At 41.2% G+C, this 27,927-nt stretch overlaps 1 protein-coding gene across 1 annotated transcript; it reads left to right on the top strand.

Moving 5' to 3' along the window:
- Positions 1-1,254: 1,254 nt before the first annotated feature.
- LOC147900742 (aquaporin NIP1-1-like) lies at positions 1,255-27,927 on the top strand. The gene is made up of 7 exons (XM_087375731.1): positions 1,255-1,504; positions 26,136-26,149; positions 26,234-26,518; positions 26,604-26,828; positions 27,053-27,253; positions 27,487-27,548; positions 27,696-27,927. The coding sequence occupies exons 1-7, from the start codon at positions 1,255-1,257 to the stop codon at positions 27,925-27,927; spliced, it is 1,269 nt and encodes a 422-aa protein (XP_087231857.1).

Here is a 27,927-nt window from a genome sequence, read left to right on the forward strand (position 1 = left end):
GGTTAGAGAATGGCACCAGTGCCATTGTCCACCACACCATATGAGTAAAATATTGATATTGGCACCTATGCCATCAATCACAAGGATTGAGGAGTGTGGCAACAGTGCCATTCTCCATTCTCTATGTATGAATGGCACTAGCGCCATTCTTCAAATATTCATATGATGTGGAGAATGGCACCAGTGCCATTCTCCAAAGTTCAACTCATATAGAATTCAAATTATTCCATGCATGTCAAATTGTCATAGATGATGGTTAGAGAATGGCACTGGTACCATTGTCCATCTCTCTCTCTCTCTCTCTTGGTCAAAACCTTATCCATATGGTGATAACCTACGAAGAGTTTTATGGCCAAATCTTTTACATATGGTGGAAATCATTTGCATGAGGTCAAAGGATTGAGCCATGGTGGCAAATGGTCGAAACTATAATGGCATATGGTCGAATTGTTATGGACCTAAGGTCTAGTCATAAGGTCTAAAAATCAAGCTAGAAATTCTCCATGTGATGAATGGCATTGGTGCCATTCTTCAAATATTCATATGATGTTGTGGAGAATGGCACCAGTGCCATTCTCCAAACTTCAACTTGCCTTGTGAAAAAAATTCAAAATTAGGCGGGAAATTTGAATTTAGAATTCAAAAATTTCTCAAATTTAAAAATTCAAGTTCAAAAAATTATAATGTTAAAATGGAACATTTCAATTTTGAATTTGAATTTGAATTTGCATTTGCAATACAATTTCAATTTGAAGTTGAGAGCTCTCTCTCTCTCTCTCTCTTCTCTCTCTCTCTCTCTCTCTCTCTCTCTCTCTCTCTCTCTCTCTCTCTCTCTCTCTCGCCCTCTCTCGATCTCTCTAGGTGAGAGAGAGCATGAGCGATGTGAGAGTTGCACGAGAGAGAGAGAGAGAGAGAGTAGTTGCAGCAAAGAGTAGCATCGAATTCGAGAGAGAGAGTAGTTGCAGCAAAGAGCAGAATGATGATGCCGTGAGCTTGGATGATGAATTCGAGAGCCAATTTTAATTCATTGAAGGGAAGAAGGACGTTTGATCGCTGGCATAACCTAGGACCTGTTCCCGGGTGCTTCCCACAGTGGAGTAGAGCACCTCGTCCAAATGTAGAAGCCCTTTGCCCTTGACGAGATTAGCGTAGTATCGATTGTCGAACACTGTGGGCGTGCCCACATCCAGATTGGCAAAGTTGGTGCTGTTAGGGGGGCAGAGCTAGAGCAGGGAGGCATGGTAGGAGCTGTCCATGGTAGGATCCGGCGGACTCGAAGCGCGAGCTGAATGTGGCACAGTTGGCCTTGCCGATGGTGTGTGCGGCCGACAGAGTGACCATATCACGGGTGGTGAGGCCAACTGCCGCGAAGTCGGCAACAAGGCCGCTGACATTGAAGACGAAATCGAGATGTTGCTAGAAGTTGTGAGGGGAGGCCCCGGGCTGCGTTGTCATATTAGAAACAGAGGCTGTGCAGATTTTGACCTTGGAGGGAGAGGAGGAGGTAAGGTCTTTTGATTTTTTTAGGGTTCTTTTTTTTAATCATTGCTTTTTTTTTTTGCTTTCGTTTTGTTTTCATAAAACATTGCCTAAACTAATAGTGGGCCTAGGCTTGGGATTTGAGCAATCATAGTGGCCACTAAAGGAAAATTCAAAATATTATTCTTCAAGCTATGTTGAAGAGTAATACTTGGACCCTCATCTTGAAAAATCTTTGACTTTGCCTCTTAAGAGGTGGATTACGGTAATCATCCAAATTGATTACCACTTCTTTACGCTTTCTCATCTAGTCATCGAGAACATTTGGACACCTCCTAGAAACTACTCCTCTCTTGGTAATACTCTTCTAGTTGTCTTTCTAGGAATTTTTCCGGCTTGTTGTTGCTCATCTAAATGTTGATCCTCCTAGGTATTGGATCTCTACCTCCACCAACTTAATGGAACGGACTACTCAGAGCTCTCCAAGGCATAAACTATTCTTTTAATTGTGGAAAAGTACCTATGGATAGATGCCAAGTACAAAATATTCAAGCTTCCTTGCCTTAATTGCATGTAGCCCAGAACAAAATTTTGCTATGATGGCTACGTGCACCTTAATAGGCCACTGAACCCACTATACTCTTGTTCAACTTCACCCACTGGTGGTATTCACCATCTTGGCCTGATAAGATTCATGCACTCCATGAGTAGCTAATTCAGCATTCAATGAGTTCCTCAATTGAGAATGCTTCTTACACACCCCTTGTACTTAAAATCCCCTCATGCACAAAGCATAGGTGCTAGTGAGTGGAGTGGATAGGAGGATCCCCTCTAATGGAATTCGTTCTCTTGTGGTTGGTACAACCTTGCTATCTATAAAACCTAAGTGGGAGAGCCTCTAATGGACTTCCTTCTCTTGTGCTTGGTACAATCTTGCTATCTCTAAAATCTAGCTAAAGTCAATCTTAGGGTATTCAAACTTAACAAAGTGTCAAGGTTTGACTCAACAAAGTATCAAGGTTTGACTGAACAAAGGATCAAGGTTTAACCATTGTAGCCATCCATTGACTTCCCCCTTGTGACCAAGGGGTTTGTATTGATGGAAGTTTTCAACTATAGTGAGACACTTGCTCCCATAGCTCAAATGAAGGCAATACCAATGATAATTGCAATGGTATCTTATTCAAAGTGGTACATCTTCTAGATGGACATGAAATGAGAATTTTTAAATGGAGATATCAAGGACATTTATATGAGAGAAGCCACCTAGATTTTGAATGTAGGGTGACCAAACGGGGAAAGTGTGCATAGTCTCAGAAACATTGTATGACTTGAAATAGGCCCCTTGAGCATCATACCAATGGATCTATGACTCCTTTGGAAGAATCATCTTGATATAGAGTGCATAAGATGTAAACATCTATCAAGAATCATCTTGATATAGAGTGCATAAGATGTAAACATGAATCTTCATTCAAAGGGGCCCAAGAAATAAATGATGATTTTATACATTGATTATTTGATCATAAAACAACCCACTAAAGGGATATTAAGTTCTTGACCATGATTACACTAGCTCACCATGTCAATGATATTGATATCCATGTCACGGTAAAACCTAACCGTTCCAAAATTCTTGATCAAAACCCTCATCCTCATTCTCACAATGTATATCTCATAGAAATTAGAGTATCCAAACTATGCAAGTAATTAATGAAATATCACATGCAATGTAAAAATCTGATTATGTAGAAGATTAAAGAGAAACTTACATTAAAGGAGGGGTGGCCCTCTCTCTCTCTCTGTATATATATATATATATATATATATGTGAAATTCTTACCAACAAATAATACCTACACACAAACAAATGCAAGGTCATGATGATGGTGGAAATAATTCATGCTTCAGAAAAAAGTTCTATCAAAATACCAAAATTTTTAGGGACTCATTCATAGATTCTGGAGATTGGCACTAGTGCCATTCTCCAAAAACCCATGAGGGGATTGGCATCACTGCCATTTCTCTATGTGGGTTTTTGGGGAGAATGGCATAGGTGCCAATTTCCATAAACCCACATGGAGATCAGCACTAGTGCAATTGTACATAGGAAAGCTAGACTCATATGGAGAATGGCACCGGTGCCATTCTCCACAATCCTACATGGAGAATGGCAATGGTACCATTCTCCCCCACTTCAGGGACATCTTTGTTGATCTTATGAAATTTGCACAATCCCACATGTCTCCCTCACTTCAGGGACATCTTTGTTGATCTTATGAAATTTTGCACAATCCCACATGTCTCCCCCACTTCAGGGACATCTTTGTTGATCTTATGAAATTCTGCACAATCCCACATGGAGAATGGTACTGGTGCCATTCTCCATAGGAAAGCTAGACTCACATGGAGAATGGCACCAGCTCCACAATCCCACATGGAGAATGGCACTGGTTCCATTGCCCATAGGAAAGCAAAACTCACATGGAGAATGGCACCAGTGCCATTCTCCACAATCCCACATGGAGAATGGCACTCGTTACATTCTCCATAGGAAAGCCAGACTCACATGTAGAATGGCACTGGTGCCATTCTCCGCAATCCCACATGGAGAATGGGACTGGTGCCAGACTCACTTGGAGAATGGCACCAGTGCCATTCTCCACAATCCCACATGGAGAATGGCAGTGGTGCCATTCTCCCCTGCCACAATGACATCTTTGTTGGTCTTATGAAATCTTTGGTTGTCGTTTGTTCATAATTAACATCCTATAATTGTAATGAGAGGGGTTGGCTATCAGATGCGGTGACAAGGTCATGATGATGGTGGAAATCGTTCACGCTTTAAAAAAAGTTTTATCAAATTACCAAAATTTTAGGGACTCATTCATGGATCTTGGAGATTGGCACCAATGCCATTCTCTAGAACCTACTAGGGGAATGTCATCAGTGCCATTTCTCTATGTGGGTTTGGGGAGAATGGCATTGGTGCCATTCTCCATAAACCCACATGGAGATCCGCACTAGTGCCAATGTACATAGGAAAGCCATACTCATATGGAGAATGGCACTGGTGCCATTCTCCACAATACCACATGGAGAATGGCAATGGTGCCATTGTCCCAAACTGCAAGGATGTCGTTGTTGGTCTTATGAAATTTTGCACAATCCCACATGGAGAATGGCACCAGTGCCATTCTCCATAGGAAAGATAGACTCACATGGAAAATGGCACCAATGCCATCCTCCACAATCCCACATGGAGAATGGCAGTGGTGCCATCCTTCCCCACTACAAGGACATCTTTGTTGGTCTTATGAAATTCTTTCGCTGTGGCTTGTTCATAATTAATTTCTTTTAATCGCAATGAGAGGGGCAGATGTGGGGACAAGGTCATGATGATGGTGGAAAGAAGTCATGCTTTAGAGAATAATTTTAGGGAAATAATTAATAGTTTCACAAAAAAATTGTATAGACTCATTCATGGATTCTGGAGATTGGCACCAATGCCATCCTTCAATAACCCACTAGGGGGTTAGCATTGTTGGTAAACTGAAAGGAAAGCAAAGAGTGGACACAAACTCAGAATACTTGCATTATAGAATGAAGAAGAGTGAGGTCCTTAAGTAGGCACCTCATACATGCTCACTGACATCACTGATGACTTCAGAGCTCCACAATCATCTCCTCAATCTACTCCTAGATTCTCTCAATCATCCTATGTGGCTTTCCACCACCTAACTGTGCTTATGGGCACCTAACTATGCCTCTAGCACTCACACATAGAAACCAAGCTATGCCTGAGGCATACACCTTGAGATATCCCAACATACCCCCCCTCAAGGGAATTCCTCAGGCTATGTCAAGGATACATCTAGTTTCATAGTTTCTCATGCCATCTCATGGTGGTCAAGGATAAATCTATGGTTAGGTTCTCATGCTAGCAAGGGTTCCCATGGGTGTAAGGTAAACAAAAGGGATACTAAAAGACCTTCCAATGGTTATCTCCCCTGCATGTACATGCACACAATGTCTGCAGGAGGTACCATGGAGCAAAAACACATACACATGGCCTACATCATATGGTGATCAGAGGTGTTTACAAAACACACAACACAATAGTTTATTTCATTCATTTTGGAGGACTATCCAGGCTGAGTACCTTGACATAAAAAGAGAGATCTGGAGCATACATAGAGATGATTTAAAATGCATAATCTTCAAAGGAAGCCTCATCTTGTGGAGGCTCATCAACTGAAAGTAGATTTGCATTTTCTATCTTTGCTTTGGCTCTGCAAAATTTCTCATGATGGTTGTTCTTGCCACAGTGTTTGCATGGATTAATTTTGAAGCAGTCTTTTGAAAGGTGATTTGTCTTTCCACAGTGATTGCAAGGGGTAAACTTGCCCTTCTGGACTTTTATAGCATAAACAGTGTCATTGCCTTTCCTAAGCTCCATATGCCTTTCTTCTTCTTGGAGAGCAGAGATAATACCTTCAAGATTAGGATTAGGAAGATTTTTCATAGTGGTAACTATATGATCATAATCTTTAGGCATACTCTTAAGTAACACTGCCATAGCATCATCTGGAGTAATAGGAGAGTTGATAGAAGCTAATTGAGTCATAAGACTCCGCATGTAGTTGACATGAGCTACCAAAGTAGTGCCACTAACCATCTTCAATTCAAAGAAAGAGATTTTAAGTGATAATTTAGAGATGTGAGAGCTAGCACCAAAAATCATGTCAAGCTTCTGCCAAGCTTCTGAAGGAGACTCTAAGTCAGAGATGCGGTGAATATAATCATCTCCTAAAGCAAGAGCAATGATACCATATGCTTTCTCCTCTCTAGCGGGATCCCTTGCCGGGCGTGTTGGAGTTGAGGATTCTCCGGCATTGGAGGCTGTAGAAGAAGCAGTTGGAGTCGGTTTGACAAGTCCCCAGAGGTTCTCCCTCATCAATGCAAATTTCACCTTCATCTACCATGTGTGGAAGCCCTTTCCATTGAACTTCTCTAGATTCAATAGGGTAGCCATGAGAGGGTCTAACCCAGATATTGGGCAGTGTCTTTCTCTCTTACAAGGCAAAAAATAACTGAAAGGCTTCCAAAATATAAGCACTTGATGTAGCAAAGACTAGTGACCAATATTCAATCAATGATGCTTTTTCTTACATGTTTCATAGAGGTGGCTTAAAATGAGAACTTTCCAATCAAAACCAGGTATAGCAATTCAAAGCACAACTAAAGCTACACTTGTACTGATGTTATTGAAAGTTTCAAAAAAACAAAAATGCTAGAATAGCATCTTATGTAGCATCATCTTCAAAAAGCTTGTCAAAACTGTCAAAACCAAAAGGCTGAACTTGGAGGGCTTGTAGCTTACTCTTCAGAGCAAAGGAAAAGGGGGTTTCTGAGGCAAAAGAGAGCTGATATACCACAGAATGTCCTCTGGGAAGAAGAGGTGCAAAAATGCGTCAGAACTCCATAGCTTGCCCCTTCAAAGTCGACTGGTTTTTCACTGATTTCTCCTTAAATATGCAGCCATTGTTGCTCAGATTGTACATCATCTTCACCAGCACCATTTCTTCTTACATGGGTTTCTAACTTCAAGGATTATGTGGATTGCTACCTATGTGATGGGAAAGAAATGCTAGTTGGTCATGCAAAGCCATTACAATTTCGATTTTACAACCAATGAAGTTTTTCATAATCATTGAAATTTCCAAATATCAGCATATTCAATATTGGAAAAAATTCCACAATCAATGAAAATTTTCCCAAATTTAATGAAACCTTTCCCAAATTTAATGAAATCCATCCAATTTCAAAATTCCCAAAAAGCAACTTTTGTCCCACTTTATCTAATATGGTGTTCTCTTCCAATCTTGTTATGTGTGCCTCTGTTGTTAGCATCATCTCTTAAGGGGCCAGCTCTTGGGGGTTCCTCTTTCACTTGGCACAATAGCAAGGCAGGCAGAGGGATACAAGCAATTGTTGGCACTCAATGAGAGATTGTAGATTGGGCAAAAAGCCATGCTCTACTAGAGCTTGGGTCAAGGGCAACCGCCTGGCTTGTTGATTGCCTTTCTCTGCATGGTGGCCTGGTCCTCTCCTCTACTTCATTGATGAGAGTTAGCGATACCGTCTTGGTATAGCATTCCTTCAGCCAGGGACCCATCTGTAAAGGCAAAGCACGAAGAAGAATGCGATCTTGAGGGGATGGAAAAGAAGCAGCCCCCCCCGCCTCCCTGTGGATTTTGAGCCACAAACGAGTAAGAAGGGCATGCATGTCCCCCTCTTTCCCCCCAGGTACGTGATGCCCTAAATCCATTATGCAGTGGAGGTGGTTTGTCATCTTTGACTGCGACAAAAGAGAAAGCTCTTTCCACTTTTTCTTTTGCTAGAGACAGAAAGGCGGCTTCATCTTCTAAATCCAAGTCCACATCAGATAGGGAGAAAGGTAGCACAACTTTCCCCTTGGCCTAGTACCATGCCATATCTGCAGAGCTTTGGCTGAAGTGACATGACTGTGATGGATAGAGATGAGCTCATCCCTATCCTCAAATTGAAATCTGTACTGGGCTCTGAGAGCTTGAAGCTAGGGAGAAGGCGTCTAGGGGAGGTGGTCTCTAGCAAGTGACTATAATCAATATCACTACCATCAACATCACCCTCCTCTATATTCTACTCTCAATTCACTTTTTCAGATGACAGGGGATTGTTGACTACAGTGAGTCATTGGGCTGGTCATCATCCATGTATATATGGTGTTACATATGTTCATATGTTGTACATGTGGGCGGATGGATACCAAGATAGAGGACTCTAGAGGGATCCTAAATCATAATGTGAATAGTCCTTATGGACTTAGAATAACCCATATTGAGAATTATGGACTTAGGGAAACCCACACTAGGGTTCAATATATATGTATTATGTTCATATTTTTGGTATGATATTTAGATGTACATTTTGTATGAACAACTGTGTGTGCTCTCTCTCATCAGATTCACTTATCATCTTTTGAGTGTTAAGAGCTTTACTATGGTCTTTGTGAGTATTTTTGTTGTGATTCTAAGTTTGAGTGAGTAAGAAGTTTTGGATATTTTTCTTCATTTGAATCTTGAGAATATATATATATATATATACACACACACACGCATACATATACATACATACATACATACATACATGCACATACACTCACACGCGCACACACACACACACACACACACACACACACACATATATATATATATATAGAGAGAGAGACACACACACACACACACACACTTTCTAACCTTTCTTTCCTTTTTTGAGCCCTAGCTCCCTTATATTCCCACCTAACCCCCACTCTTTTATTTTATCTTTTATCAAATTGCATTTATTTCTATTTAAAATTTTTCTTTAGTTTCTTAATTATTACTTGCTTTCAGTAAAATTTTCCTAGTTTAAGTAAGTCTTTCCTTCTCTCTCTCTCTCATGTTTTTTTCAGTTTTTTTATTTTTTAATATTCCTTAAATCTCTCTTCAATTTTTCTTTATTAAATTTCTTAAAAATTTTGTTTTAATAACTCTTCAATTTTACCTTTTAATTTTCTTTGATTTATTTTTTTATTAGTATTATTCCCTTCCCCTTTTTTCGTTTTTATTCTTTCCCTCCAACCCCTTGTTTTTTAATCTACTTTTTGTTCTCTACTCTAGTTTTATCCTAGTCTACTTTCTCTCTCTATATATATATACACACACTTACTCTTAATTATTGCATTCTAATTATCCTATTTTTCTTTTTTATTAACTCTACCTAATTAACTATAATATCCTAATTAAAAATCCTAGTTCCCGTAAACTAATTTCCCCTAGATTAGTTACTCCTAATTTTATAACCACTCCCACCTCACCCAAAAAACCCCTTGAGTGCCCCACCACTCCATTTAATGTAGCCCCCCTTCCCCTCCTCTCCTACCCGACCCCCCCGACTACCTTTCTCCTCCCCTATTTAGACCTCTCTACTTACCCTCACTTACTCCCCATTGCATGTTGTTCTCTGCCTCCTTCACACAGTTTAAATGAAGCTCTAGCCCCCTTGCTCTATGCTGCCCACCGCCGACTGATGCCCATCATTGTTTTGCTGGCTGCCTTTCATAATAGCTGCCTCCCACCCCCTGCTCCTTCAAGGATGGCTGAGTCTCTGCTCATGCCCGTAGCCCACGTTTTAAAAGCACGTCGACTCGTGTGTCGTTTGCTCCCTTTTGTCTGTGTGAACCATCTAGGTTGCCTCTTGTCCCATACCTTTTACTACACTGACTAAGACAAGTAGGTTAATCCAAGGCTCAAAGCCCTTTTCGCCCATTGCATTGCCTTCCTGCTATGCCACTGATTGGTTCGGGCTCCCATCCCTGTGTGCCTCTCCTTCCACACCACACACACATGCATGCACGCATGCACGTGCACACACACACACACACACACACACGTAGATGGTAACAGTGTTGCCATGATAGCATGCATAGTGATGTCGCATACTCAAGTGAAACAACTATATAATGGGAATGCCATCAATGCTATGTAGAGACTCTTTGAAAAATCTAAAGCTCATCTTTAATCCACTCATTTAGCTTCACCCACAATGGCCAACGGATGGATGAAATTTTGCAACTAGCAACCAAAAATAAGCTATATAAGAGTTTACTCTACTCATATTGCCCATAATGGCCAATGGACCTATGTGTTTACACACATCAATAGGCTTTTCAAAGCATAAGTTGATCTTTAATTGCCCTTTAAGTCTTGGCTTTGATGTTTCTACTCATATGAGACATCAATTCTTGTATTCATAATTATAGTCATGTGGGGAGAGGCTTATACATTAATTCTTTCAAATCCCTCAATTGGAGGCTCGACTACCATTGGGAACTAAAATGAATTATTTATAAAAAGAAAAGATGCCAATGAGAGGGTTTGCACTCTAATTCACATTAAGATTCTCCCTCCTTAGTGAATCACTCCCTCTACCCTTACTTTTACCCATCTCATTCCCATGCTCTAGATAGTTACTTCATGGAACAAGGGGATATGGAGTGCTACCCAAGTTTGGTGAAAAACAAGGCTATAATAAAAAGGTTGACACAAAGAGATCTCATAGTAACATGTTGCAATGCAAAAAGCAACCAAACACGTGCTAGGTGAAAGGAGAGTGGGGTTGGGGTTGGTTGATGAAGGAGAGAATAAGGGAGTTGATAATACAGTGGAACCAGGGATTTGAGAGGGAATTAAAACGGGCATTTTGAATTGGCAAACTAAAATGTTTTAAATGTTTTTTGACCCCCCTAGAGAGAGTTAAACTGGCCTCGCCATGTTTTTTTACCATGTGGTACAAGGGCAGGCATACCACCTGGTGTTTATCTATACCATGCAGGGATGTATATACCGCATGGTCTACTTCATGTACCACATGAGTTTTTGGTACATATCGAGCGGTACTGTGAACATACCTTGCGGTGCAATTTCTTATATATACTTTGCAACGACCTTGTACTATTTGCATTCCCGAGAATCTAGCTCTTCTTGGAGTCTCAAAAAAAACAAAGAAGGACAAGGGAAAAGGGATAAAGAAAGCTTCCAAACTAATTTGTGAGTTTTTATATTCTTTCAAAAAGTGTCCAGTGTCGGCAGTGGGCTCACTTAGGCTAGCTGATATCTACCCACACTAGGATGCAAAATGGATAAATGCATAGCTCTCAGTTGGATGGTTTATCATTTGTGATTTGAAAGGATTATTTTTTAAAGAATGTTTTTAAAAAAATATATTTGAAGTTATTTTCACAAAAATATAAGAAAGTTTTTTTTCATAGACATTAGCTTTTAAAATTTAGTGAAATCTCACGGTTTTGGGTATGTACAAAACTATAAAGAAATTACTTGTTTAATAGTTACTAGCTATATAGGTTACAAAATCTAGTAACAAATATATATAATATTGAATGTAAGTATCTATGTGCTAGTGGAGAGTCCGCGTATGCCAACTTGTAACTACTCACATATGGATATAGAATACCTTTGAATCATGTGCCAGTGGGTGGTCCACATATGCCGACCGGTAACTACTCGCACATGGATGTGAAATTATAAATGATATATTATAGTTTATATGTACTTATTAGGTTCAAATGAAAATACTTGGCTTTTGCCGGTTATGGCTCGCATTCACTAGCATAACAACCCATTGAAAGTCTAGTTGATTATGTAGCTCGCAATTGCTAGCTTGCATCAACCCACAAATTACACACTAGAGAACATTACAGACTATACTAATTTACTTGTAAGAAGAAATTTGTGGCATTCTATACTGTGCATTTTTTGTGCAGAGATTAATACTATCTAATCAAAACAATTAGTTGATCTTATATAAGTATGATATGTATATCTAAACTTACATTAGATATGTCTAGCCTAGGTAGCATCCTTCACTTTGTAGATTCAAACAAAGGGTCTTGATAAGTGCACATGTAGGTATTGCTAGTAAATGCACTAGTGTGTGTGAAATACCGACATTCACATACAGAGCATGATGTTGCGAATGATCATAGTGCAGATAGATGCTTACTCGAGAAAGAGCGGGACATGGGAAAAGGCAACTTGCCATCCCACACCTATTTCTACAACCATATTACCACGTCTATAACCATCCAGTTATGTCAGGAGGGGCCAAGACAATTGGATGGGTGCTCTCTATTGAGGCCTAGCAAACTTACATTTGTTTTTGATGACATGTTAGTGACATTGTCTTAAGTTGTTGAAAACATATAATGAACTGAGATGGTTTTTCTCTTTTACATGTACAACAATCATGTACATCAATCATGGTGGATAGAGAAGATAGGGTAGGCCAACGTCAACCACCAAACGAGACTCAAGGAAGAGGCCAAAGTGTTGCAAGACCGCAAGATTTTGTTACAATGTTAGGGTGTCAAAAGCGGAAGTGTAACTTTTGCAACCAAGTCTTTACAGGATCGACCATGAGAATAAGAAAACATTTGATTGGTGATGAAGAAAAACTAATAAAGAGATGCAAGAGACCATGTGTTGAATCCGTTGTTGGCATCCTGTAAGGCATTAACCATGCATAAAGTAGAGTCACCTGTGTATAAGTTGAAGATGTAAATGAGTGAACATTTACTATGTGGAACTATTCTAATGGAATTTGACATTGATATTGATTTGGACCATGGATATTCTTAATCAATCAATTTATGGTTCCTTACGTATTTATTTGAGTCCGGATATTTTAGACTCCTTGTAGCATAAACGAATGTCGAATGGTTGAGATTAAAAGTAGAAGGTGTGAGAGAAAGAGCCACCACATGCATGTAAGCAGTGTTAGCTACTACATTAGCATGTGTGAAATATCGACTGTCGCGTACAGAGCATGACGTCATGAAAGATCATAGTGCAGATAGATTCTTACTCAAGAGACAGCGAGTGGGAAAAGGAAATCTGCCATCCCACACCTAGGTCCCTAGGAAGATTACCACATCTATAACCATCCAATTATGTTGGGAGGTGGCAAGACGATTGGATGGTTGCTCCATCTCTAGTGCACTTATTGAGTGTTGGTGGAATAAGAGAGTGAAGTGATTGTTCCATGCAACACATATTCGAAAAATAAAATTGTTCAAGACTGGAGAAATGTTTTGATACGTGGCAATCAAAATTTTACTTCCAAAACTTTTGCACATTATTGATCTATTAGTATATGCATACAGATGTGAACATGGCTCCAGAGATATGAGGCTGAAACCCTACAAACACTACAAGGCATAGGCCCTTTTCCGACGAAAATACCGACGCTTTTTACATTAAAATTTTTTTTTTCACGGGCGCAAACGTCGCTATAAAAGTCGCTAAAAGCGTTGGAAAAGAACCATCGCTATAAAGCGTCGCTATATAGCGACGTTCTTAAACGTCGCTATATAGCGACACTACTAATCGTCGCTATATAGCGACACTGGTAAACGTCGCTATATAGCGACGATTAACAGAAGTTAAAAAAAAGCATTAGTGGGGCCTAACAGGGCCATAGCAAGCCCTGTTTTGCCCCACTAATGCTTTTTTTTTTAAATTACAAAAGAAATTTTGTTATTACAAAAAGTAAAGAGGGAAAAAGAGACATATGCTCATGCTTATGCATGAGCATATGTCTCCTTCTCTTATGCTCATGCATAAGCATAAGCATGAGCATATGTCTTCTTCTCTTATGCTTATGCTTATGCTTATGCATAAGAGAAGAGAAGAAGAGGGAACGGAAAGAGAGATTGGAAAGGGGGAAAGAGGGAAAGAAAGACAGAAGAAGAGGGAAAGTAAAGAGGGAAAAAGAGACATATGCTCATGCTTATGCATGAGCATATGTCTACTTCTCTTATGCTCATGCATAAGCATAAGCATGAGCATATGTCTCCTTCTCTTATGCTTATGCTTATGCATATGCATAAGAGGAGTCTTATGCATAAGCATAAGAGAATGAGACATATGCTCAAGCTCATGCTCATGCTTATGCTTATGCTTATGTATGAGCATAAGAACATGAGCATGAAAGAGGGAAAAGAGGGTGGAAAAGAGGAGAAGAGAGAAGAAGAGGGAACGGAAAGAGGGATTGGAAAGGGGGAAAGAGGGAAAGAAAGAGAGAAGAAGAGGGAAAGTAAAGAGGGAAAAAGAGACATATGCTCATGCATGAGCATATGTCTCCTTCTCTTATGCTCATGCATAAGCATAAGCATGAGCATATGTCTCCTTCTCTTATGCTTATGCATAAGCATAAGCATTATGCTCATGCTTATACGTATGCATGAGCATAAGAGAATGAGCATGAAAGAGGGAAAAGAGGGGGAAAAAGAGAGGAAGAGAGAAGAAGAGGGAAAGTAAAGAGGGAAAAAGAGACATATGCTCATGCTTATGCATGAGCATATGTCTCCTTCTCTTATGCTCATGCATAAGCATAAGCATGAGCATATGTCTCCTTTTCTTATGCTTATGCTTATGCATGAGCATAAGAGCATGAGCATGAAAGAGGGGGGGAAAGAGGAGAAGAGAGAAGAAGAGGGAAAGGAAAGAGAGATTGGAAAAGGGGAAAGAGGGAAAGAAAGAGAGAAGAAGAGGGAAAGGAAAGAGGGAAAAAGAGACATATGCTCATGCTTATGCATGAGCATATGTCTCCTTCTCTTATGCTCATGCATAAGCATAAGCATGAGCATATGTCTCCTTCTCTTATGATCATGCATAAGAGGAGTCTTATGCATAAGCTTCTCTCTTCTCCTCTTTCCCCTCCTCTTTTCCCTCTTTCATGCTCATGCTCTCAGCTTATGCATGAGCATAAGAGCATGAGCATGAAAGAGGGAAAAGAGGAGGGGAAAGAGGAGAATGCATAAGCTGAGAGCATGAGCATGAAAGAGGGAAAAGAGGAGGGGAAAGAGGAGAAGAGAGAAGAAGAGGGAAAGAAAAGAGAGATTGGAAAAGGGGAAAGAGGGAAAAAAAGAGAGAAGAAGAGGAAAAGGAAAGAGGGAAAAAGAGACATATGCCTCCTTCTTTTATGCTCATGCTTATGCTTATGCTTATGCATGAGCATAAGAGCATGAGCATGAAAGAGGGAAAAGAGGGGGGGAAAGAGGAGAAGAAGAGGGAAACGAAAGAGGAAAAAAGAGGGGGAAAGAGATTGAAAGATTAAAGGAGAAGGAGAAGGAGAGGAGGGAAAGAAGAGGAGAGAAGAGGGAAGAGAGGGGAAGAGAAGGTTCCTACGCCCATCACTACAGCTAGCACTTAAGGCACTAGCTGCAAGCCAATGCAAATTAAAAAAATAACAAATGGAAAAAAGAGGAAGCACTTACTTGGAATAGTACGTCCCACTCAGTGTTTTGTGGACTGGCCTTTGAAATCCTTTGAAATCAAGCATGAAAACTAGTAAGGAGCTTTAGCAATACAAGGAGAAGCACTCACAAAACGAAATCTCACAAAAAACCTACCTACATTGTTCAAAGAGACTCACCTCTTCAAAAACTTCCTTTCAAGAAACCAAAGAGGGAGAAGGGTGGAGGGGGAGCACAAGAGCTAGGAGAGGGGTGAGTAGTGGTGAGGAGTGGAGAATAGAGTGGGAGGTCATCGGAAATAGGTGGGAGGAGAGATTGCTTTGCTTACAATAGAAATTAGAGAGTGCAAAAGAAAGCGCCGCGCATCGCGACGGGTTTCGGTTTAAATCCACAGCGTCGCTATATAGCGACGCTTTTCTGTCGCTATATAGCGACGCTTTAGAGTCGCTATATAGCGACCTTTAACATTAAAAAACTCAAACCCTAAAAGTCGCTATATAGCGACGTTTAACCCTAAAAGTGGCTGTATAGCGACCTTTAACCCTAAAAGTGGCTATATAGCGACCTTTAACCCTAAAAGTGGCTATATAGTGACCTTTAACCCTAAGTGTCGCTATATAGCGACACTTATACCTTAAAAGTGTCAATTCAAGGCACTTGATCTAAGAAGAGAGGGAAGGAACTCATGGGTGGCTAATTTTTGGATCTTAAAGGATTTCCTTGCATTTTGTGTTATGACTTTAGAGGTCTGCAGATGGAAGGGACGAGTGAAAGCTTGTCAAATGATGCGCCAATGCTCGGGAGTGCAGAGTGGCTTACGGAGAGATTGTATTATCATTGCACTCATTGCAAGCGAGAAGTATGACATCAACACCATATTGTCATGCGCCACTTGAGGATGTATGGGGAGGAGCCCAAACCATAACCCACCATTGGTGGTACACATGGTGATGGATCATCAAAAAGTCATTGCTATTTGAGTTCATGATTAATATTGCATGCGTACATGACACAAAATCTTGAGACAGGATGAGGAGGGTGGTGTGCATATACCTTCACACTACCAATGTGGATATGAAGATAGAGATCATGTGGATATGGAGATGCCACTACCAATGCCGGATCCAATTGATCCAGATGGATTTAGAGAAGAAGATGAAGATCACAATATGAGCCAAGACGAAGATGTGCATAATGACATCATATGGGAGGAAGATGGAGATCACGATATTGAGGAAGAAGATGACAATCATCAAGAATCACCCGACTTTATTGAAGAAGATGATCAAGTCTATGGTGAACGTACGATGATGATATAGGAGATCAACTCAATATAGAGTTGGAGATAGACTTGTTTGGCACACTAGACTTGGCTCAGGATGAAGCCAAGTCTCAAACGTAGACATGAATATATGAGCTTCGAACTTGATGTACATGCTCTTATACTTTTATTCTTTTAAAGGATCAAACATGTACATGCTCTCGTATTTTTATTCTCTATGAGATCAAACATGTATGAAAATTTAAAAAATTTTGTCATTGGAAAAAACTAACTTTTAAGGCCTATATGAGTAAAAAACATCTCTGAAAAACGTCGCTATAACATAGTATCTTAGTGTCGCTATATAGCGACTCTTAAAAGTCGCTATATAGCAACTTTTATAACCGTCGCTATATAGCGACTTTTGCTTAACGTCGCTATATAGAGACGCTTTACGGGACGCGCTTTTCATACCGACGATTAGTGCCCCATGCACGCTAAACGTCGGTACGTAAACATCGCAATAGGATCCGTGTGTAGTAGTGAAAAGCCCGTGACTATGTTATGCTCATAACTGCCACAAAGTGGAGATGCAACATTTGCCATGAAAAGTACATGGGTTCAGGAACTTGTATGCGCAAACATTTCCAAGGCGACCCTCAAAGACAACTTGGAAAGTGCAAGGGTCCAGGAGTGGAAAGGGTGAGCCATTTTGGGTGGTCAGATAGCCACAAGTGCAGACACGATTGTGGATGAAATAGTCACATGCCATCAGTCTCAACTTGTAATTGAAGAAAGAATCATGGGTCTTGAAACCTCGGGCGAGCAATCAACGACTATGGAAAGTTGTTCGCAAAGTGCAACCGCACACAGTAGTGGCACGGGATCCCTTGCATAGTTGGCAAGTTGCTTGTTCATGCATATGGAAAGAGGACAATGCAGTAATGTGCCTCGTTCAAATGCATGTACATGTGCAACAACAACCCTTGGAAGCTTCTTTCAAAGCACAACATATCGAGAAGGTGCAACAATATGTGTTTGAAGCTATTTGTTGCATGGGATATCCATTGAGCAGGTGCAAAGCCCACATTGGAAAAATGCCATGGTCTCTATCACTAAAGCTGGCTCGGGTTTCACAATGCCTAGTTACTATGCCATTCGTAATGGCATGTACTACAATAGGATGAAAGAGGAGATGTAGCAAGTGGTTTATGTCGGCATTGAGAAAACTACTTGCACCATCATATCAAATTGATGGAAGAATGTTAGCAAGCGGCCTTGATGAATGTCATGGTTGTGACATTCAAAGGGGAGGCTTTCCGACAGTCGACTGATACAAGCGGTGAGGCTAAGAATGGAGAATTAATTGCAGAGCAGTTAAGTAGATGTATTGAAGATATCAGTCCTGACAATATTATTCAACTAATTACAAATAATGCTAAGAATTGTTGAAAGTCTGGGAAAATTATAAATCACAGATATTGTCGTATTTGGGCATCGCCATGCTCATGCCACTGTCTGGACCTAGTCTTGGAGGATTGGTACAAAACACTTAAGAGACAAACTTCTTTAAAGTTGCCATGGATGAGGCTCAGAAGGTCGTGTTGTACTTTCTTAACCATGAGCGATTACTAGGCATATTCAGGAATCATTAGCCTATGAATCACATGCTAGAGCTTTTGAAGCCAAGTGAAACGTGCTTTGGCACAAACTATATAATGATGGAGCAGTTGTTAAAGTAGTAGGCCCTTGAAACCGAGACGCTATTCAGTCCAGAAGCCATAGAGTGGATAGCCTCTAGATAGCCGAGGCATGCTCAAACAACTCTCATAATGAATTTGGAGACCTAAAGGCATTGATTAATCTAGCATTTTGGAAGAGGGTATCCAATGTAGTGGAAGCTATGAAGCCAATTTGGTTTGCAATCTGTAGGATGGATGTGAAAGGGCCAAGCATGGGGAGTGCTCATACGGTGTGGTGGACTATTGAGTGGGATGTTTTGAAGGAAGATGCAAGGCCAGGCAAAGGTGGATATAGCATGACTAAACGAACCACATTGCAAAAGATGGTGCAAAAATGATGGAATCAAGCTCACAACTCTTTGCACTATGCCACCCATATATTAGATCCGCAATGGTGGGATTATCTTGCAGAGATTGATGTACATATCTTCTTGGACATTTCTTTGAGGATAGGACAGAGTATGCCTCTGCTGTTAGGGAACTTTCAACTTTTTGAAATAGAGAAGGACTATTTGCCTATCCAAGAATCAAAGAATTAGCGAAAGATATGCCAACATGGAGATGGTGGGAAGAGTGTGGAGCATCCACACCTCATTTGCAAAACTTGGCCATGAAGGTATTGTCGCAACCTTGTAGCAACTCCTCTAGCAAACGAAATTGGAGTAACTATAAGTTTGTGCATTCCATCAAAAGGAACCGCTTGACACATCGAAAAGATTGGAGAAGCTGGTTTACCTCCATGCAAATGGTAGAGTGCTGGATGATGTGAAAGGGGTATGCAGTGATGGTGATATGCCAAAGTGGGTACACACAGATCTTCTAGGTCCCTTGTATGATGCCCTTGTACTGACACACCCTAAACCGAATTCTAGTGACTCAGAAGAAGAGATGTTGGTGTGATATATGGTTGTGTTTGATAAATGTTGCAATTGTAATTCATTTAACATGTAATCCTTCTAAAATGCAATTTATTTAAAATGCAAATTTTTTAAAATGAGAGCCTTTAAAATGCAATTATAATGCAATCCACTTAAAATGCAATTCTTTCGCGATGCAAACCTTTTAAAATGCAATTTACTTAAAATTCAATTTATTTGATATGTAAAGATGGCGCGAATGGTTGGAGCAATGCAAGACTAGCCCTCGATGAAATCATAAATCTTTCCAAGCACACTTTGCAGAGGGAGCGTAAACCCCATCAAAGTGTTTGTGAAAGATTTATAATTTTCATTTCACTAAACACGACAATTTACAAGTCGCCAAACATGTCGTCATATTATAAAAGTGCACAGTGTACATGATACTTGTTGTAGATTTTGGGCAAAGTTTACATTTTAAGCCACAATCGATAGGAGCAAATTATATATGTGCTTAGTTTGCAAAATTTATAGTTATAGTTGTGGTGGCCAAAAAAATACTCTGCTTTGCCCATTTTCCAAAAATTTGGAGCATAAAAAACATTGTTTTGTCACATCCACATGCAAGTGTCAATTTTGAGGGCTACATGTGCAATTGCATCGTATGCAATTATTTAGTAAAATGATAAACAACCCACAGAGTAGTACCACCATCATGAAGGTGAACAGGACGGAGAGGAGTATGACCAGCATGCTTGCTAGATTCATGGAGGTATGAAGAAAAACAATTTGAAAAACCCAAGCATTAAAACCATGCAACATTTATTTAAGTATTGCAAAACAATTAAAATACACCTCTGAAGAAAATGGATTTGAAAAAACCCAACAATTAAAAAGAGATGCAAAAACAATAATCATGATCAAATAAAATTTGAACATGCTAACGAGTATCTTTCATATTAACTCCTAACTCCATTAACAAAATTGGTATATGTCATTACAATATGGCATTACAATACATGGGACCTATAATCTTCGCAATTGAGGATCCACTGAAAATGTTGCTCCGATGCTAAGAACATCGTACAATTGCTTGGCTTGGGGAGCATTACAAGTTGGGTAGGCACTCCTGATCTTCAATGTATTTGCCAGGCATACCAGGTGAAACCGATGGTGACAAGATAGTGCATAGTATGTAGTTGTCATATCAAAACAGTCTTGGCATATTGGACATAAAGGCCCATCATTCACAAAGGTGATACGCGACAAAAGGGTTGATGGTTTTCCAGTAGCCATGCCCACAAAATTTGGATCTAAGGTGCGAACGCAGCCTCTGTCTTCAATGTGTTAGAGGGCAGCTTGTGCATCTCGCGCTTGCTGAGAATACACAATGGCAGAGATGCGGCATTACTCCTTGTAGGCATTTTTGAGATCTTGCCTCTGACTGGCTTGTTGGAGCATGGCATTTAGGCAATTGACTTCAGCTTGCAAGTGCTCCTTCTCACTCGTCACCCACCGATACTCAGACATAGCATCATGCACTATGATGCTTGGAAAGGTGAGATCTTCTCGTGATGCACTTTGCATTGTAGCATGTGGACCCTCTGCACCATCACCACCCTCTACACCTTCATCTCTTATGACTTCACGCACGTTCATAAATAACTCAGAGCTTCTCACAGAAACTACACAGACACACAATATGGCTAATGAGTTCACTATGTATGATATAACAACTATGAGCATGCATGTAACAAAATGGCATGTATTTCAGTTACTTGAAGTTGGGCTTCCCACATTTGCAGGTGGTGTTGCAACAACGGGAATAGCGATGGGGCCGGTTGTCCTTGGTGGCACTAGCTTTTTGCTGCATGTCGGGTTGTGGGAGGCTAAGTCTACAAGCACATCTAGCACAAACTTTGCATATAACATGTTTGCAAAGTAAAGTGGCATAGCTCTGCTATGAGGCTTATTAGATTTGATCATGCAATGAATGTAGTACATGCATTCTCCTTCATAGCGGGGTGCAGGGGACAATTCTTGATGGGCCACCGTCCATGTGTGGCATTGGTGCAATGCCATATGGCTACAATGTCATCGTTGGAGACCACTGCATTGATCTGGTCATACTTCCAACCGTTTGGATCATGGAAGACGCTTACATTGGCAATTGTGCGCGCCTCATCTCTTCTTGTTGGTAGGAGGGTAGCATCATCCATGTCCATTATGTGCTTCATGGCTTGTGTTTCCCTCACATCTAGATCCTGGATGCGTATGCAGCTTGTGTGGATCGTTGCGATGTGGATGCCATGGTGAGTGAGAGAGCGAGAGAAGATCTAACAAGCATGCAAAAATCAAGTGAGCGACGTGTTATTGAAACATTTAATTATAGCATGCTCATGCAAATCACACCATCTAAGACTTTATCGAACTAATAGGATTGTGGATTGACCACGATTAAATTGTAGAAATAGAAAGGGCAAACTCTGACAAATTGTTACATTTGTTTCAAAGATACAAATAAATTGTACAAATAGAAAGGGCAAACTGATCTGACAAATTGTTACATTTGTTTCAAAGATACATGTGGTCCTAATTTTTAAACCCACATTTACATTTTTCCAAGACATTACAACTTTGGCAATCATAGTGTGATCATATGGGTCAAGATAAAAAAAGATGTAGCTTATATTCAACAACATGTCTTCATTTCCTCAATGGGTCGCATTGCCACATCCTTGTTTACATGAAACTATGCATTTTTGTTAAAATCGCTCCCATGGAAGGTCGCTCCTTTGGATTAGTCTTGCATAGCACTTTCCCACAATCAACCAAGAGCTTGATTGCAACATCTCTCTTCATGGAGTTGTCACTAAGAGCATCTACAACATCTATGAAAAAGTTGGCAATTTTCCTAAATAGCCAACCAATGGCAAAGCAATCTGACTCTAGTGCCCATGCACCCTTGGGATTCGCCCATGTAGTTGTACTGACACATAATTCTGGTGCTACCCATGGAAATGCCTTAGGAGGAGCATAAGCCAGGGGTCTTGTAGATATCAACTTTTAGTCCAGTGGAGGCTTCTTCCCCAATCAATAATCCCAACTCGGACAAACTTGTCATCCCTTGTGATGTCCAACATGTAGTTGGTTGCTTGCAGATCAGTGTGCGCATATCTTTGTTCGTGAACTGCTTTCAAACCACTCGCAATAGCAGCAGCAATGGACAATCCATGATGACAGAACAACCTTGATCGCAACTTGGTGAGTGGAGAGTTCCAGTCAAAGCGAGGTACTCCTTTGGGATGTGTGGTCTTAACCCATCTCACATATGTCCCGCAACGCTGTGGGAGACACATCATCATATCGTGCACACTTCCACCATTGAAAAATGGAGTGATGACCTAGAGCTCTTGGGTGTGTGAGTGCCCCAATACTCGACATACAACTCTATGGACAACTGTCATCGCTAGCTCATTCTTTAGTGCCAGATGAGCATGGGCATTGTCTCTATTACTCTTCTTGCCAACATACCATGATGTTAGCCTAAGACCTGGGACACCCTGCACCTGTATCCAGAATACTTTCCCTTCTCCTCCCTTGCCCACCAATTCGTGCAAGGTCAATGCTTGCAATGGAAAATGTACTGTGTGGGAGCACATGTCGGCAAATGCAGTACATCGTTCTATTTGTGCTCTCCCTTTAGCATGGGCTAGATCGGCATTTGCTTCTGGACCACTAGCCATCTTGACCATATTGACCAGGACACTGGCTGTTGCCTTTCCAATGGACCCTTTCTCCTTCACATTTTTTCTACGATTAGAAATTTGAGATGCCTTCCATTCTGTTATCCAGAGTGCAAGCCTATCCTCTCCATTGATGATAGGCAAGGCTACATTGCTCACCTTTGCATATAATTCCCATTGTCCTACTGGATCTCCAAACACTCTAGGGATAAATTGATCAAGTATCACTTTTACATCTGACCGTGCCATTCTCGACCGCGACTGGACCAGCTCATGTACATAAGGTCAAATATTCGGGATACCATTTGGTCGTGTAGAAATTTTGAGCTTGCATGGGCATGGATTTCTTCGTCACTCAATACTATCAAGTGTTCGATCGTTGTCTTACGAACAAGCATCTCAATCTCAATCTTCAACTGCTCTTATGTTGCCATCAAAAATGGGTACACGTGTAGTGATCTAGTGCATGCAACACTTGTTTTGTGAGCACTCAAACTTCAAAATAAAGAACATTCGTAATACACATGCAAATTTGCAATGCTCGTGTAAACTAAACCACTCAAAAGCAATGTGCAACATGCAACATCATTAGACTAACTTTTCAAGGTGATGGTATATTACATTAAGTAATTCATGATCTCACGACATAATCCACTACTATAGCAATCACTACGTGATCTACTATTATAGAGCAAATTTCATAAAGTCACTATCGAGTGTGAGTCTATATTTAGCTAGTGGAGGCAAGAACAGGAAACGTATAACAGCATCACAAAACAAGATGATCTAGATCAACTTTGCCAATCACATTTCTGGTTGGGGAGAGTTTTATCAGAGGAACCGACCGACAAAAGCAGGCCATCATTCAGATAAAACTCGGCTCTATTGACACCTATGTACATAGATAGATATGATATATAAGAAGATTGAAGTGAGGGGGACTGACTGGCAGATGCGAGCCATCACCCGTCTTTGATCTTTACTATTACACACATCAGTCAAGGAGAGGTGAGGCAAATCTGATCGGCTGAAGTGGATCATCTCTTGGCTTGACTGAGACATAAATAGACATCTCTCCCTATCTCTCTATTATTCTCCCTCTCTCTCTTTTACTCTCCCTCCCTCTATTTTCCTTTCTCTCTTTTACTCTCCCTCTCTCTCCTCTCTCTCTTTTACTCTCCCTATAAAGGTGGTCTCATAAAAGAGACAAAGAAAGCCTCTATCTTTAGAAAGAAATACCTAACAAAAGACAAAACCATGAGGATCCCATAACGAAAGACAATAACATTTAGCACCTCCAAAAGCAAACAAAAACTTAAACCCTAAACACATGAAGCTCTTGAGCTACTACTAACAAAAACTTAAACCCTAAACACATGAAGCTCTTGAGCTACTACTAACGCACACTTAAAGCTCATACTAACCAAAATCAAATTAACCAAATGATGTAACTTCAAAACTATGGACCTAATGAGAAACTTACTAACCTGACATCCCTTAGGACCGTTGCAGACCTTGTAGGACATCCCTTAGGACCGTTGCAGGGCCCAAAAACCCATTTCACCTTAGCATCTTTATGCTCAATTTATCGACGTGCTGGCGGCCAAACGAAATTTGTCATGTGGCTCATGAGTTCTTGGACCGCATGAGTTCATTCTTGCGAAGGTGCGGCTGATTCCAAAAGCTCTACCGATTGAATCCCCTGCTCCGGCGATTATTTCAAGGTGTTGCGTTGACCTGCACGCGCCCAAAAGCGCAAGAGCGCATTTCAAATGACAAAATAATTTCGCTTGCTGTTTGCACCTAGCAAGTTAACTGAGCACGAAGATGCTCAAGACGGCCCGCAGTGGTTCCGTCAGGACAATCTCTTTTCTCAGTTCCTCGTTATATGCTATCCCCACATGCCAAGTGCCGACGACGATGATCTCCGATGCAATATCATCGCTTTTAGATGTACAACTTTCCACTACTAACTTTTTCACTATTAACTTAGGCTTACAGATGTCCAATTTTCCACTAGGTAACGGATGATGCTCATCTTGCAAGTGCTGGCCGGCGACAAAGGAATCAGAGCATGATGTAAGTTCTTATGTCCTGAAAGTAGTCGATTCAAGCACAGCAAATTTTGTATACAAGCTATGCTCCTCGGATGCTGGCAGCTGGACCCTGGTGGAGTGCTCATGCAAAGATAGCGACAATGCGCTTAATTATGCTAGAGCTATGCTAAAGAAAAAGAAGACAAGTAGTTGGAACTTCGATTATTTTAATCACTTGATCTGTGCATTTGAAAATATTTTATACTGGCATGGCAGTAAAAAAGACTATCAAAGCAACTCACCATGCATAATCTTAGGATACGTTCCATACCATACAATGTTTAGAGCGGGCGAAGATGATAGCTTTAGCACCTACACGAAGAAATCAAGCTTAAAGTAGGAACGTAAGAGTCACACCGTTTGCCGGCCAGGAACAGTTACGTATAATAGCCTCTTCCGGGATAGCGATAGAAGTGAACATCAACGTGACAGGCATCGGATTAAACGTGGAGCTCGATTCCTCGCCTTGGCAAATATAGACGAGATCCATATTCTCTTTTGTGTCTTGATTCTCGGCTCGGCTCAGACAATTTTATTTACAAAGAAGCTAATTCACTGCAATTATCAATGATTTTGTGATCGGCCATGAGCTGGGACGGCTTACATATTTTATAAGCACTCCCGAGAGTAGGTTGATATCAGTTTCGCACTCCAAGAGATCGAAGCTGCTTGCTCTTGTGCAACAGCCCTGCCGAGGTAGCATTTGCAATATTCCAGGGAGAAAATTTGAGGCGGACACGCTCCCAGAGATTGCACCTGCCTGGATGTCTTAGCTCCATACCCTCTGATTATACTTGTCAAATGCGCACTCTCTGGTGAACATTAGCTTGCTTTGTGAATGAAATTCCATGTTTAATTTCACAATTTCTTGTTACCATGCGCCAGATTTCCTTCTCGGCGAGAGTTTCTTTCATGACTGAGATTGCGTGGCTCATGTGTTGTTTATATCGCCATAATTTCTGCCTATGTTCGTCGAATATGCACTCTGAAGTGAAGAAAGTAGCTGAAATGCCTGAATCATGACAGAGATTGCATGGTTGAGCTAAGAAATGAGTTCCAAAATGCTCATGACCCAGATTGCGTGGTTGCTTGGCAGCGCTTGCTCCTCAGGTTATGCTTGCCTGGTGATTGGCAACTGAAGGGCTCCGTCGGTGTGCTCCACTAGTGTACGTTGAACCGAGCTATATTCTGCAGGTGAAGATGGAACCCAAAAGGCATGAAGAAATCAGACACAAATCTCAGGATTCCTTTGACTTGCTAGCAGCTGGCATGCCTCCCGGCAAGGTGCGATTCGACTTTGTTGAATTCGACCAGAGTCACTCGACGATTAAGAATCCAATGAATCAGTCAAAGAACTCCGCGTTTGAGCTCGAGCCCATGAAAATGGACTCTCCCGTAATAATGGAGTCAGGCAACTCGGGCAAAATGATGAGCGCGTCTATGGAGGCCGTTGTCGCTAAACCAACTCTAATTCAGAAGGTGAAGTCAGAATATAATGCACGACAAAAAGCACGTTTCTGAATCCAATCCGACATGGTAGTGACAATCGAAAGCTTCTTGGCAGATGATAACTGAGCTCGTTGCGACATTTTTCCTGGTGCTTGCGGGGTGCGGGTCCATAATCGTGGATCGGCTGCACGGCGGGGACATTGCCCATGTAGCGATTGCAACGAGCTTTGGAGTCGCCGTGATGATTATGATCTACGCAACTGGACACATCTCCGGAGCGCATATAAATCCGGCGGTGACACTTGCATTCGCTACAGTGGGGAGGTTTCCATGGATAGAGGCAAGCAATTCGATCAACCCTGCATTGATAAATCAGTAGAAGAGTGAAGAATCGCAGTCTTGAGAGATTGAGGGAAAGCAATTCGATCAACCCTGCATTGATAAATCAGTAGAAGAGTGAAGAATCGCAGTCTTGAGAGATTGAGGGAAAGAGAGAGACGGAGAGAGAGCATTTCGATTGTAGAAGGTGCAGTAGGCTGTAATCTCGATATCTGTTTTGGACAGGTGCTGCCCTACGTGATCGCTCAGGTTTCAGGCTCCGCCTTCGCATCCTTGACACTTCGCTTCATCCTCCACGACGCAAAAGCAGTAGGGCTGGCCGTCAGCCAGCCTCCAGACGGCGCGCTGCAATCTTTCGTGGTGGAAGCCATTATCACCTTCATCCTCATGTTCGTCATCTCGGGGGTTGCCAGCGATTTTCGTGCGGTAAACGAACAATTTCCATTCTTTGCTTCATCTTTCTCCACTTGTTGAGTTGATAGTTCCATTGATACATTGCACAGCCTGCAATGCTGGGGTAGCGCTTACTAATGAGATTGCTCTGGCTGCAAACATCTATACTGATTCAGAGCTTACTAATCTGCATGAGCTTGCTACGAATGCAAGCATCGATACTGATCCAGAGCTTACTGATCGCATTGTGTTTTTGAGCTGGGCAGATGGGAGAGTTTGCAGGGATCGCAATAGGGGCGACGGTCGCTCTAAATGGAGTGTATGCAGGGTAACCAGACTGATTATACTGGTTGTAATAGCGCGTTTTGCATCGACACGACTGAAACTGGTTCAAATAGCATGTTTTGTATGTGGGATGATTGTACAAGAGGTGCAATCGACATGGAATTGAGATTGTGGAGTACTAATTGTGCAGGCCGTTGAGCGGAGCTTCGATGAATCCGGCGAGGTCGATCGGACCAGCAGTGGTAGCAAGGAACTTCAAGTGGCTGTATGTTTACGTAGGCGGCCCGGTGGTTGGAGCCATTGTGGGTGCATGGATCTATAACGCCATCCGATTGCCGGAATCTCCTAAGCTGAAGATGAAAATGGAACAGGAGACACAAGCACCTTCAACGAGCTTCGTCAAAGCTTGGTTCAAGTTTTGA

Source organism: Dipteris shenzhenensis, chromosome 6, assembly GCF_047967505.1.
Source record: "Dipteris shenzhenensis isolate YYH24624 ecotype China chromosome 6, Dip_SZ_1.0, whole genome shotgun sequence".
NCBI classification, from domain to species: domain Eukaryota; kingdom Viridiplantae; phylum Streptophyta; class Polypodiopsida; order Gleicheniales; family Dipteridaceae; genus Dipteris; species Dipteris shenzhenensis.